We start from the raw sequence: 14228 nt of genomic DNA, 5'->3' as shown, positions 1-14228 counted from the left end.
GATGACATCCATGTAACCAAATTCATGTAACCAATTATGCATCTCTATCTTGATTGGACTGCAAAAACTAGTCATCAGAAATGAAGGCTGGATCCTTCGTAGGATGTAAGAGGGAAATTAATTGGGTTTATTGGACAAGAATGGATGTATAACTGTTTTCTATTCAATTCAGTCTTTAATTGAATTGTTTTCTCTATAACAATGCACAAAAGTTAATGAAATGATTGGCATCTGATATAAGATCTCTAATATTTTTTAAATAAAATATATTTTTATTATATTGAATATTATATATGATTTTCACATGACAGACTCGAATACGAGATCTATCATTTTATATAATAACAATGTACTAACTCGGATATCTCATTGATCATTTTATATAATAACAATGTACTAACTCGGATATCTCATTGATCATTTTATATAATAACAATGTACTAACTCGGATATCTCATTGATCATTTTATATAATAACAATGTACTAACTTGGATATCTCATTGATCATTTTATATAATAACAATGTACTAACTCGGATATCTCATTGATCATTTTATATAATAAGGAAAGATATTTCTTTCCTGAATAGTGGCCACCTTGCTTTCCCAGTCTTCTTTTCGCTTTTGATAGTCTTTATCTATCCACATCCCATCTCCCATCTCCGTCAGAACTGATTCTAACCCAAGGCTCAAGCAAACCCCACATGACTCCAATTTCCAAATGAGAATCTCCTCTGGGAGAAAGCAAAAGAAGTATGTAATCACTGGTTGGAAGATGGAATGTGTCCATTTGCTTCCTTGGTTTGTTTCATGACAAATAAATTATTCAGGTGGGGATAGGCTCTGAAGCTATTAAACAATAAATAATATTGCAAAGATTTAGGATAAGTAGTTATTTTATTTTATTCCACAATGATTTACAAGAAGGCAAAATAATTGTACTGTTATTAGTTTGAACTCAAACATTTTGACTTGATAAGATGAACAGAATCAGTATTAGATTTTTGAAACTTGTGAATGAGGCTGAAATGCAATACAGAGAATGACGTGCGACTCGCTCAGCCTATCACCTGCAAATTTATCTTTCTCATGCACGAGACAGGTGTGGTGAGGCTACGATACATGTCTCATCGGTAGAAGCCATCGACGAAAGCTGGAAATCGATTCCATGGGAAAGATCTTGACAGGTGGGTCCGATAGGGAGCTCATTTATCACTAGTAGAAAGGGATAAGCTCGGGCTCTCTCTCAAACACACTGGAGAGGTGATCATTCTATGCTCAGTCCAAGATCACACGCCCTCTTCCGGTCTGCTTCCTAGCATTGCAATCCCCTCCTCCCTCTCAAATGGAGAAATCTTGCCTGGAGTTGGACATGGAAGAGTGGGAGTTCCTCCCCGATAACAAGGCCTTCCTGGGCTTCAGCCATGACGGTGCCAAAGACGTGCTGCTCAAGGAGCTCATCGTGGACACGAACTACTTCTCAAGCCCTTCCAGAGATGTTGCAGCTCCACTTAGCTCTGATCCGACTGCAGGCGACAACCCAAACGACGAGGCTCCCGACGAAGGATTCAAGGACGTCGGCGTCGTCCCACCGGTGACATCAGCGAACCAGCGTGAAGTGGTACGTCAAGTCTTCTTCAAGAAGCTGAAGGAGAACGAACTCGTCGACATGAAGGTGGCCTCCAACGCCATGGAAGCCATCACGCCTCGCTTGGAACCAGAGCAGAATCAGTTGGGTGAAGAAGGCAAGGAGGGGGCTCCGATGGTGAACGAGAAGGATCAAACAGCGTCTGAGATCAAAGGCAAGGCTTGTGGGGATGGCTTTGGGTTCACACTATGGAATTGGAGATTGACAGGCATCGGAGCCTTCTGCTGCGTAGCAGCTGCGACCATCTGCATCTTCATCATTGGCGGCCGACCGCAGCAGAAGCAGAGGATCCATCTCGGTATCCATGCGGATGATAAGGTAGTGTTCATTGATTTTCCATTAATATCCATTAATTTTAATTCAGTAGCAAAAATATCTCTCTGTTCTTCTCACTTCCAACATGTTAGTTTCTTAATGGCTTTGAGCTTCTACTGTTGATCGCAGAGGATGAAGGCAACAAGGCTAAACGATGCACTGTCATCTCCCACCACCAAGGCACAGGTCTCAGTCGAAGGCCAGTACAATCAATAGTGCTCGATCAACTGCATGTTATCATCAGCATCACTAAACGCATAAAGTCCCTACTTATTTGTACATGGATTGTGGGAGATGAGTAGTAGGAGGAGGAAGTGTGGTGCTAATATATACACAATTTAATGGCTAAAGTTAACAGAGCTTGTTTTGTCTTACGACAAAGACGATGAGAAGAAAACTAAGAAGACGAATCAATTGTCGATGTCCAAAATTAATATCTAGGAATGCATGGTTGGAACTTGAAAGGAGAAGAGAAGGTTGTAAGGTCCACAAAGACAAAGGAGACGTGGTTGGGCCATTTAATAAGGAATGCAATCAAACATCGACATGTGAATTAAGAAACAAACGATACATTATTATTATTATTATTATTCTCATTGGAGACCTCATCAACCTATTATTAATGTATACATATTACATCAAGAATATACTTACATTAAGAACAGTAAAAACATTACCTTGCACCTACAAATGCCAAGCCATTTTCCATGTAGCCATCAACATAATAAATATGCAATTAATTGAATTGATCATGGAATGGAAGAAAACAAAATGGAATAGAAGAAAAAATTCACATCTAAAACCAGTTTAATGATTTCAATCAACACAAAAGGAAAACTAAAAAATACTATTAGTAAATAAATAAATAAATTATATATACATTTATATAGATATAATATAATATAATATATATCAGAAGCCATCTAAGAAAGGAACTACCGAGAGAAATGAGCTCCTTTCCCTCAAAAGGATTCATGTCGCTTTGCGCCTCCGTCTGAACCGTATGCAGATGGCTGTTTCATCCTGCATCCGGTTATTCAAGAGGCTATTCTCGATTAATCATCGTGATTGTAAAGATTCAAAGAAGGACAAGACAATAAGAAGAACAAGACGCCATTTAGATCGAAGAAGGGCGGATACGAGATAGCAAGAAAAGGAAGGGAGGACCATGTCCAAGGCAGCTTGGGGGACACCACATGGAGATCAGTGAAGGAGTCCCCTCAAAAGGCCTGAGAAGGTTTGTAGTAAAGCGCAAACCCATCTCTGTGCGCCCCCTAACTAAGCCGGACGGTACAAGGGCTTTCGCCTCCATACGGCTACTCAAAGAGGCAAATCATCGAGCACCTAAAACACGAAAACAAACAGAGAGAGAGAGAGAGAGAGAGAGAGAGGCAGCGGTTAAGCAAGGCAGGCGGAGATCAGCATCACGCTAGAGGCTTCACACTAGACGGCTACTAGCAGAGACAAACCATCGAACACATTATACGCAGACGGCCATTAGCAGAGGCAAACCATCGAACACTTTATACACGGACGGAGAGAGGTGGAAGTCACGGAGTCGGAGGCGGCGGAGAAGGTTAGGGTTTAGTTAGGCTACATATATATTTATTGATGGATTGCGTCGGCGCAAGCTGGGCTCGTTAAGATGGCCCAATATCATTGGACCAGAGAGCCCATTCCCCAACCCAATTAGTTGGAGAGTCCCAATTTCGATCAAACCTCCACTTGATCAGACCCCATCACCTTGTAAGATATGCACATGGGATCAGCATTCCCATGTTTTGATCCACTGGATCAATAATGAATGTTGTACTTGGATGATTCCATCCATGAACCATAATGTGTGTGTGTGTGTGAGAGAGAGAGAGAGAGAGAGAGAGAGAGAGAGAGAGAGAGTCTTTGTGCATTCCCATTCCACTTTTCAAGTATAAACCACTTTATAATGGACACACAAACAAACACCAATTTCTTGAATGACTTCCACTGTGTCAAACAAAACATAAACTACATCACAATGCTATGGCATTTGCTCTTTTTTCTCTGCAGCCAAAATGCCTCCACAATGTTGGATTCATCAACAAGATTAGAGACAGTCTTCTCTGCATGATTGCTTCGAGTTCAGATTGGAGAAGGGAAGACCAGTAACAAAACATGACAAGAGTAGATGGAAGCAAATAATATGCCAAGGCAATAATACCACATCTTATTTCATCTACTTCTAACCACAAAAAATAGCTCACAGGATCAATCACCAAGCATGACCACAGACATCGGTACGAATTTATTTCTCTCACCAGAGATGACAGATGAGAACAACAAATACAACATCACGACGAAGAATATGAGGCAACATGCCGCTCAGCAGAGGAAGTGTCCAAAGAGGAGGGCCGACAGCGAGGCAAGGACGGCAGCAGGCGCAGCGAGCGTTGTGGCGCCGGAGGTGGGGCTTGGGGCAGGAGCCTCGGCAGCGGCGGCTTTCTCGACCAAGGAAGAAGCCATGACGACGGCCATCATGGCCACGGCGAAGAGCCTCAGCTTAGGACCAGCCTCCATCGTCGATAATATTGAAGTTAATGAAGAGAGGAGAAGGCTTAGTTTGTGTGTAGAGACTCTCCACAGATCCTCCTGAAGGAAAGAAGAGCAAAGAGAAGAAGGAATGGGTTCATGTGGTGGCGGGGAAGGAGGGTTATATAGGGGTTGGATGGCTTCTATTTTGGCGTGTTGTTTTTGTGTGGTTGGAGTTGGAGACCTGACAACGAAAGAACGGGAGGAAGAAGCAGTCAAAGATGAATGGGAAAGGATGTGAATGGTTGAACGAGGTGATGGGCGCACGTTGATGACAGGGTGTGTGCGCGTGAGAGAGAGAGAGAGAGCATACACGGCGGCTGGTTGGCGTGAAGAGGGAGACGTTGAGGGCCATATTGCAGCTGGCGTTGCTTATTTTTCTTGCTGCTTATGTTTTCTTTAGTTTGCTTGCAACAGCCAACCCTTGTTATGATTGAATTCTTTCACCTACTATCATCATACGCTGTCATCACAAGAGTAGATTATTAATCATGAAAATATTGAAAAAAAAAACATGTTTAAAATGTTACTTTGATGATTGTTTATCTAAACTTGATACTGTATTTTTTTTTGAAGATGTTAATTAATTTAGTTAGTAAAAATCTTGACAAAGTGGTGAGATTTCCCTTTGGGAAATAAAAAAGACAGTAACTGAAAATAATACATTTTTAAGCAGGTGTCATCCAACACCATTTACCCATTAAATTACTCTACTAGAGACCAAAGTATACATTTTAATACAGAGGAATAATAATACAGTGGTTTATATATATATATATATATATATATATATATATATATATTTATATTTATTCTGACCTTCCCTTTTTGAGGACATTTGAAACGTTGTCAGTCGAGTGTGTTTTATGGGTTTCATATTTAAGTAGGATTTTGCTTTTATTTTTTTAGATTATCTAAAGAAGAAATATTTTCTACTTTTTAAAACGCATTTTTTAACATCAATTCTTTTTCAAGTATTCCTCTTTAAAATGAGGAATAGATTAAAAAAAAAAAACTAAACCATTCCAAATAAGGTTATAGACTCCGTTTTTTTTCTTTTTTTCTTTCATAATGCTCCGATGAAAGAAAGAAAAAATTAAATAAATTTAAGACGCATGCAACAAGCAATGAAGCGTGACATATGTTATGGGTTTCACTCTCTAGTGCTAAGTATTTTTGGAGATTGAAGAGTTATCTCCATAATTAGGAGACAAACTCGGTTAGGGTTTCATTCTCTCCCGTCTCTTATAGCCGTCGGTAGCTCTCGCCGATGGCAAGATGCTGCCCCCCTTTATGTCTGTGAGGATTGTGCTGTTGGAGAAGGTTGATCTATCTCGAGGTGAAGCTTCTATGGGTTTTCCTATTGAGGGGACCGAGGCTGGAAACTCCACTCCGATCATGGGTCTTCCCTTGAACGCGACGGAGGTGTCTTCTTCCCACACGACCACGTTTATCTAATCAGTTGCTTATCGAAGTAATCGCATCCCCTTATTCTTCGGGTAAGAGCGCGACGGAGGCCTCGCATGAGGAAGAGTCCTCTTCCCAGACAACGTTGCTTTCTTCGGATAAAGCTGTGTCGGAATCTTGCAAGCAAAGGAGATGGATCACGGAATCACATCCACAACGAAGAGATCGCCCCCTTCTTCCCAATCTAGTTTGACTAATGGTGATTCCAAGCATTCTCCTTTGGTAGTGGTCTGCTATTCTGATGATCCAGCGATGCATGCAGAAACGACTACGTGCACGATCGCAACTTCTTCTCAGATTCGGAGCGCAATCAATGCTGCTTCCTTCCTCAAGGGCGAATGCATTGCTCCCCGTGCTTTCTTCACGTGAGTGAATCCTTTCCCTTTCCTCATTAGTAAGCAGAGCATCGATAAATCAAGTTTGGATTCCCTTTCCAATCTGCAAGTAAAGATGCATGTAGTTGATTTGCAAATGGCCCCCTCACTCTCTCTGCAAGTAAAGTTGCACGCTAGTGCAATGCAAATCACCCCCTCATCTTTTCTCAACGCTGCTACGGACTCAGATGCTAGTAACAAGGTGAACGCCACACAATCCTCCTCTGTTTCTCATGTTAACAATGTTGGACGGCCTAGAAACAAATCGTGGAGTTCTCTTTTCGCATCATCTCATTGATCTGAAAATTGCTTTGTCTACCATGAGGATTCGATTTTCTCTAAAGACAATGTTCTTCGGATCAAAGCATTCGAGGAGGAGATTGACGAGGGGGAAGAGCACCAAAAGAACTCTTTGGTTATATATTTTGTCGGGTCACGACCACCTTCTTGTGTTGTTAAGAACCAAGTGAACTCTATTTGGAATCCTATGGGATCTCTCGAAGTTTTTGCTTTTGGAAGTGGGGTTCTTTATTTTTAGATTTGGTAATTAGGATGATCTTACCAGAGTTAGGAATTGGGTATGTGGTATATTCACAATAGATTACTCATCCTTCGTCGTGATCGCGAAGCTCAATTGACAAAAATTAATTTATCTGCTATCTCCTACGGGTAAAATTCTACAACATATCATTGTTCATGTGGACTCTTAAAGCCCTCGTTATAATAGCAAGTGGTATCAGCAAACCCTTGGTATGGATCTGCTAAAATGCAAAAGAGAGTACATTGATTCCGCTAAAGTCTGCATCGAGGTTCTTGCATGCGAAGAGTTACTTGATTCTATTCAGATCACTCTAAATGATACAAATGATTATAACATTAGGTTGAGTATCACTGGAAGCCCGTATGCTGCTCTTGTTGTAATATTTCTGATCATGTGACATGGAACTGCACAAAAATAAATACAAAGACTATCTTGATTCCAAAACAATGGTATCAAAATAATGCTGATTCTATTGAATCAAAAGTGTCAACTAATGCATATCCAAATATGATAGGCCCCTCAATAGTTATTAGTAAAATGATAAAGAGAAATAAATGTAAACCGGAAGATCAGCCATTGAAAGGATATAATTCTGTAATTACTTCTAGTCCCTCCCCCCTAAAGGCTTGTAGTTTTGTGATATTTAGACCTCTTTCTAGCGCTGAAATATTCATACACAAAGACCGTCGATAGCTGAGTTGGCCCGATTGGTTCATTGCCAAATGTGCAAATCCTTCATGATGACTCCTTCTTGTTGATGGGGGGAGTTGACATGGCCAGTCGGTGTAGAGAGCCCGTTCGGGGAGGTGGTTCGCTGGTAGCGACCTGGCCTTGGCATGGTAAAGCCGGGTAGAAGAGTTGGATTTTCTTAGCTATTGAGTCGCTTCCTAGCCGCGTCGATGGTCCTGCATAACTAGTCTACGTCGGGGGTCTTTTGGCTTGACCTCTCTGATGCTTAAGTCTGCAAAAGATGGAGAGGGAGGAAGACAATAGTACGAGCAGTGTAAATGTGAGGATAGAGGGTTTTTTTCCTGCCCCCTCGTCTTGGTTTGGGGCTTGGTTTTTATACTTGAGCATCGAGTAGTCTAAGTGTGCGTTAGCTAATGCCCCCCCTTACCTAGTATGGTGGAGGCATTAATGAGGGCAACTTGCTGCCATGTGTTCTCTAGCGCCTTGGGCGGACCATTAGGATGCCTTTGGGTCGACTCCCTTGCCGCTTTGGGTTAGGCAGGGAGTGGTCCCTCCATCGGTTGTCTGGAAGGGAAGGTTGGTGAAATCGGGTCATGTTGTCAGTCATTAATACAGAGACATAGCTTTTGCTGAGATGTCAGCCAAGAGGCAGTTGGGGAAACTAGGGCATGTTGCCAGCCATTTGTTAGTTATAGGTGCCCTACAAGTCAATCACATGAGTGATAACACCTGTGACATGCTGCGACAATCTCTTTGCTTATTATTATTGACATTTTATCATATATTATTTGGATATATATTGTGATGTCTTTGGATCAATCGCTTCTTCCGGCGAGCTTCCGGCAAACATCCGACGAGCCCTCGGCGATGCTCCGGTGGACTTCCGGCAAACTCTTGGACTTGCGACGATCCACTTGGCGAGTTCCGACGAGCTTCTTTGGCAAGCTCTTGGACTTCTCGAATTTGTTCCCGTAGAACCTCCGACGACCGTTTGGACTTCCGTCGAACTCTCGAACCCCCAACGTGATCATGGTTTTGACTCCGGCACAACTCCTGCTGTATGTCTTACTTCCATCGTAGTTAATCTTGCACATGTAAAACAAACTTCGATCTAGACAATTAATACTAAGCATTAATCAAGTTGTCCAGCATGTCATTGGTCCCTCGACGCTTCGTCCGATTCTTCGGCGCATCGTCCTCTCTTGTGGCCTATTGGCCAATCGGCCAGTTGACTCCACAACTCCGATATCCTTGGCGCAATGTCCGCTCTTCTTGGCCCGATGCCCGAATCCACGGCTCGAAGCTTTTTGTCGATACGTCGACCGATCCACCGGCTCGACGAACAATCTTCTGACATGTTCCTCCGGCCCAACATGATTTTTCCTGCTTTAATTGTCTCATCCTGATCGAAGCATCCTGCGTCACTCAAAACGTAGATTAAAACATAAACACAATTATCAATTGATTTCATCATCAAAATACAAGATTCAACAATCTCCCCCTTTTTGATGATGACAACCAATTGATGACGGAGTTAAACTTAACTCCCGGAGTTTAAACAAACTCCTATTAATATGCCATATTGATAGAACCTTGAATTCAAACTGAATTCAAGTCATTGCAATATTCATCATGAATACTTACAACACGTCATCATGAACTTATGCATAAACTTATCCAAAACATCATACTTCTCCCTCTTTGTCATCAACAAAAAGGAGAAGTCCAACTATTCTTGTATTTGGAATATAGGTTTAACTCATTGTATGAAAAACATAATATCTAGTTTTATCATCATGCAATTTTGAAGCTAGAAAATTTAACAAGTGTTCCAGTTGAATCTCGTATTTTGATGGTGAAATCAATTGATAATTGTGTTTATGTTTTAATATGCGTTTTGAGTGACGTAGGATGCTTCGATCAGGATGAGACAATTAAAGCAGGAAAAATCATGTTGGGCCGGAGGAACATGTTAGAAGATTAGACATCGAGCCGGTGGATTGGTCGACGTATCGACAGAAGGCTTCGGGCATCGGGCCAAGAAGAGCAGGTATTGCACCAAGGATATTGGAGTTGCATAGTCAACTGGCCGATTGGGCAATAGGCCGCAGGAGAGGATGATGCACCGAAGAATCGGACGAAGCATCGAGGGACCAATGACATGCCGGACAACTTGATTAATGCTTAGTATTAATTGTCTAGATCGAAGTTTGTTTTACATGTGTAGGATTAACTACGATGGAAGTAAGACATGTAGCAGGAGTTGCGCCAGAGTCAAGAATATGATCACGTTGGGGGTTCGAGAGTTCGACGGAAGTCCGGACGGTCGTCGGAGGTTCTGCGGGAATAAATCCGAGAAGTTCAGGAGCTTGCCAAAGATGCTTATCGGAACTCGCCAAGTGGATCGTCGCAAGTCCAGGAGTTTACCGAAAGTCCGCCGGAGCATCGCCGAAGGTTCGTCGGATGTTCGCCAGAAGTTCGTCGGAAGCTCGTCGGAAGAAGCGATTGATGCACCGGAGCAAGTTGTAGTAAATGTCTTAAGAAATATCGTAGTTATCATGTAGATTAAGTTAGGAATGAGAGGTGATCCTATTAACTTAATCTAGGGGTAATTGGGCCCTTGACAGACCCAAATTGAGCCGAATGGATCAGCCAATTCGGACCCAGATTTCCTGGCCGACGGTGGCACCGCCCAGGTCAGGCGGTGGTATCGCCCGGGCTTAGTCTCCGAGCGAGACTGGGCGGTGGTACCGCCCCTGTCAGGCGGTGGTATCGCTTGGGCTCAATCTCCGAGCGAGACTAGACGGTGGTACCGCTCCTGTCAGGCGGTGGTACCGCCTGAGCTCGGTCTCCGAGAGGTAGTACCACCCAGTTACCCCGGAAATCTGGGAGATGACATTTTTGAACTCCAAATTCAAATCAGTTTGGGGCCTATATAAACCCCACCCTTTCCTGCATGAAAGGGCACCGAAAGCTTGATCTTACTCTGTGATTTTAGAGCTCAAAAGTGTTGTAAAGGCCAAAAGTTCTCCTCCCTCTTTTCTTCTAAATTTTGATCATTCAAGAGAGGAGTGAAAATTTTGTAAGGGTTGTCTCCTAAGCTCGTCAAAAGGAGTGAAACTATAAAAGGGTGGTTGGCTTTCGCCTATTGAAAGAAGACCTCTAGTAGACGCTGGTGACCTCGTTGGAGGAGGAAGCCAAAAGTGGATGTAGGTCAAGATTGATTGAACCACTCTAAAATTACGGTGCTCTATGGTTTGCATTTCTTCTTGCTGCTTACCTTACTGCAAACCTCCATATGTGCTTTACTTCCTTAATACTTTTGCTGCACTCCTTTACGAACTCGCTTTCAAGTTAAGTTTCCGAAAACGATTTTACGTCGGAAACGATTTCATTGTACGAACACAGTTTTAATCGTCGAAAATTTTTCGCTGCACTAATTCACCTACCGCCTCTTAGTGCTCTTGATCCTAACAATTGGTATCAAAGCCTCGTTATTTCTTACTTGGATTAACACCCAAGTGAAATGGCTCTTTTCGGCAACCAAGAGGGTCACTCTCTCATTCGTCCTCCCTTCATTAATGGGATGGACTACACTTATTGGAAAACTCGAATGAGAGTTTTCTTGCTTTCATTGAATCTTGATTTATGGCATATAGTCAAAAACGGATTTGAAATATCTTCTCTTCCAATGAACCATTGGAATGATTTGGAGAAGAAGACGTTTTCTCTAAATGCAAAGGCTATGAATGCCTTGTTTTGCGTGTTAGATAAAAATGAATTCAATTGGGTTTTTTTTGTGCGAAACAGCTTTCGACATATGACACACTCTTGAAATCACACACGAAGGCACTTCTAGAGTTAAAGATTCGAAAATCAACTTTTTAATGCATGATTTCGAGCTTTTTCGAATGAAGCCGAGTGAAACCATTATTGACATGTATACCCGTTTTACGGATGTCGTCAATGGTTTAAAAGCTCTTGGCAAATGTTTCTCGAATTTTGAACTTGTTAGTAAAGTTTTACGATCACTTTCTAAAGCTTGGGAATCAAAAGTAACGATAATACAAGAAACAAAAGATTTAAATATTTTTCCACTTGAAGAACTTATCAGTTCATTGATGACATATGAAATGGTGCACAATGCATATGATGAATATGATGAACAAAATCACCTTCCAAAGAACAGGAACCAATAACATGTCGGACAACTTGATTAATGCTTAGTATTAATTGTCTAGATCGAAGTTTGTTTTATATATGCAGGATTAACTATGATGGAAGTAAGACATGCAGCCGGAGTTGCGCCGGAGTCAAGACTATGATCACGTTGGGGGTTCGAGAGTTCGACGAAAGTTCGGACGGTCATCGGAGGTTCTGCGGGAACAAATCTGAGAAGTCCAGGAGCTTGCCAAAGAAGCTCATCGGAACTCGCCAAGTGGATCATCGCAAGTCCAGGAGTTTGCTGGAAGTCCGCCGGAGCATCGCCGAAGGTTCGTCGGATGTTTGCCGGAAGAAGCGATTGACGCACCGGAGCAAGTTGCAGTAAATGTCTTAAGAAATATCGTAGTTAGCATGTAGATTAAGTTAGGAATGGGAGGTGATCCCATTAACTTAATATGGGGGCAATTGGGCCCTTGACAGACCCAAATTGGGCCGAATGGATTAGCCCATTCAGACCCAGATTTCCTGGCCGACGGTGGCACCGCCTAGGAGCTCAGGAAAGCTGGGCGGTACAACCGCCCAGGTCAGGTGGTGGTACCACCTGGGCTCAGTCTCCGAGCGAGACTGGGCGGTGGTATCGCCCCTATCAGGCGATGGTACCGCTTGAGCTCGGTCTCCGAGAGGTAGTACCACCCAGTTATGGCGGTAGTACCGTCAGGACCCCGGAAATCCGGGAGATGACATTTTTGAGCTCCAAATTCAAACCAGTTTGGGGCCTATATAAACCCCACCCTTTCCTGCATGAAAGGGCACCGAAAGCTTGATCTTACTCTGTGATTTTAGAGCTCAAAAGTGTTTTAATGGCAAAAAATTCTCCTCCATCTTTTCTTCCAAGTTTTGATCATTCAAGAGAGGAGTGAAAATTCTATAAGGGTGTCTCCTAAGCTCATCAAAAAGAGTGAAACTGTAAAAGGGTGGTTGGCCTTCACCTATTGAAAGAAAGCCTCTAGTAGACGCCGGTGACCTCGTCGAAGGAGGAAGCCAAAAGTGGATGTAGGTCAAGATTGACCGAACCACTCTAAAATTATGATGCTCTCTGGTTTGCATTTCTTTTTGCTGCTTACCTTACTGCAAACCTCCATATGTGCTTTACTTCCTTGTTACTTTTGCTGCACTCCTTTACAAACTCGCTTTCAAGTTAAGTTTCCGAAAACGATTTTACGTCGGAAACGACTTCATCGTATGAACACAGTTTTAATCGTCGAAAGTTTTTCGCTGCACTAATTTACCCCCCTCCCCCCACCCCTTTTAGTGCTCTTGATCCTAACAGTTACATCATACTTAAAACATTCAAGCTATTAAGGTTTAGATATGTAAGTTTTATAACATACAAGATAGCACTTTTGCTTCTTTTGAGATAGCAACTTCTACATTATGCAAGCTAGCAAATTAAAGATGTTCAAGAAGGCAACTCTTGCTTCTTGAAATATGCAAGTTGCAAGCTAGTAAATTTTTACTTCCTATGAAATGTTTGAGCTCGCAATTTTGCTTCCGTTACAAAGTGCAAGTTTAGCATCTTGAGATAGGCAAGATAGCACATTTTTGCATTTTCTTGAGATTTCAAGCTAGCAATTATCGGTGATGTTCAAGATAGCAATTTCTTCTCTTTTGAGAAGTGTAATTTTTGTTTTCATCTTGAATTATGCAAGCTAGCTAGTTTGCCTTTTTTCATGATGTCCAGGTTAGAAATTCTTGCTCCCCCTTTGTCATTGTCAAAAAGAAGGGAAGACCCTTATATCAATTTTCAGATTATGACAAAGGTAAGTATCAATTTTATTTGTGCATCATTATATATTCAAATTAAAACATACACAATTTCAAAAACCATATTTTTCATGCACGAAAAATAAATAAATCATCATTAATGAGCATATCATACATGATACTCAAACATTAAATTTTTTAAGCATTTATCAACATGTTGATCATGATACCAAATATTCATCATTTAAAGCATTCATGATACACATCATATGCAATACATTATGTACATCATTATCATAAGTATTGCATGCATAATACCAAATCATAAAATATAAAATCATCATTAATGCATGATTCCAAATCATCATTTATTTCACATCATGATGTTACCAATTTTATCAAATTACATCATATCATGCATGATCGAAACTTCTTATTTGTATACATCAAAACAAATTAATGAATATTTCATATATCATATCATCACATAAGGAATATCAAGAAGAATTATTAGGTGATGAGATATATTTCATACATTCAAAGAATTTTACATAACAAAATTCAAGTCATAAGCCTTAAAAGATGTCATGAGAGAACATATAAACAATCTTGATTTATAAAATGAATACTCAAGTTATAATTTTGAAACCGTGATTCATTTTAACAAATATCCTCTTAAATAAATAACATAAAGAATTCT

The 14228-nt window shown here is 41.3% G+C and overlaps 1 protein-coding gene and 2 non-coding genes across 3 annotated transcripts; 1 reads left to right on the top strand and 2 right to left on the bottom strand.

Annotated features, from left to right (window-relative positions):
* Positions 1-1193: 1193 nt before the first annotated feature.
* On the top strand, positions 1194-2322 carry LOC108952533 (uncharacterized). Its single transcript, XM_018824562.2, has 2 exons — positions 1194-1966; positions 2093-2322. Exons 1-2 carry the CDS (start codon positions 1346-1348, stop codon positions 2177-2179), a joined length of 708 nt encoding a protein of 235 aa, XP_018680107.2. The 5' UTR covers positions 1194-1345; the 3' UTR covers positions 2180-2322.
* A 548-nt stretch (positions 2323-2870) lies between these two features.
* Positions 2871-3012, bottom strand: LOC135611440 (small nucleolar RNA snoR138). The gene has a single exon (XR_010486579.1). It is a non-coding gene; the product is annotated as a small nucleolar RNA snoR138 (small nucleolar RNA).
* A 117-nt stretch (positions 3013-3129) lies between these two features.
* Positions 3130-3252, bottom strand: LOC135611431 (small nucleolar RNA U19). The gene has a single exon (XR_010486572.1). It is a non-coding gene; the product is annotated as a small nucleolar RNA U19 (small nucleolar RNA).
* Between the last annotated feature and the right edge of the window lie 10976 nt (positions 3253-14228).

This window comes from Musa acuminata, chromosome BXJ2-4 (assembly GCF_036884655.1).
Source record: "Musa acuminata AAA Group cultivar baxijiao chromosome BXJ2-4, Cavendish_Baxijiao_AAA, whole genome shotgun sequence".
NCBI classification, from domain to species: Eukaryota; Viridiplantae; Streptophyta; class Magnoliopsida; order Zingiberales; family Musaceae; genus Musa; species Musa acuminata.
The sequence above is the reverse complement of the archived record's forward strand: the minus strand, read 5'-3'. Positions and strand labels throughout refer to the sequence as shown.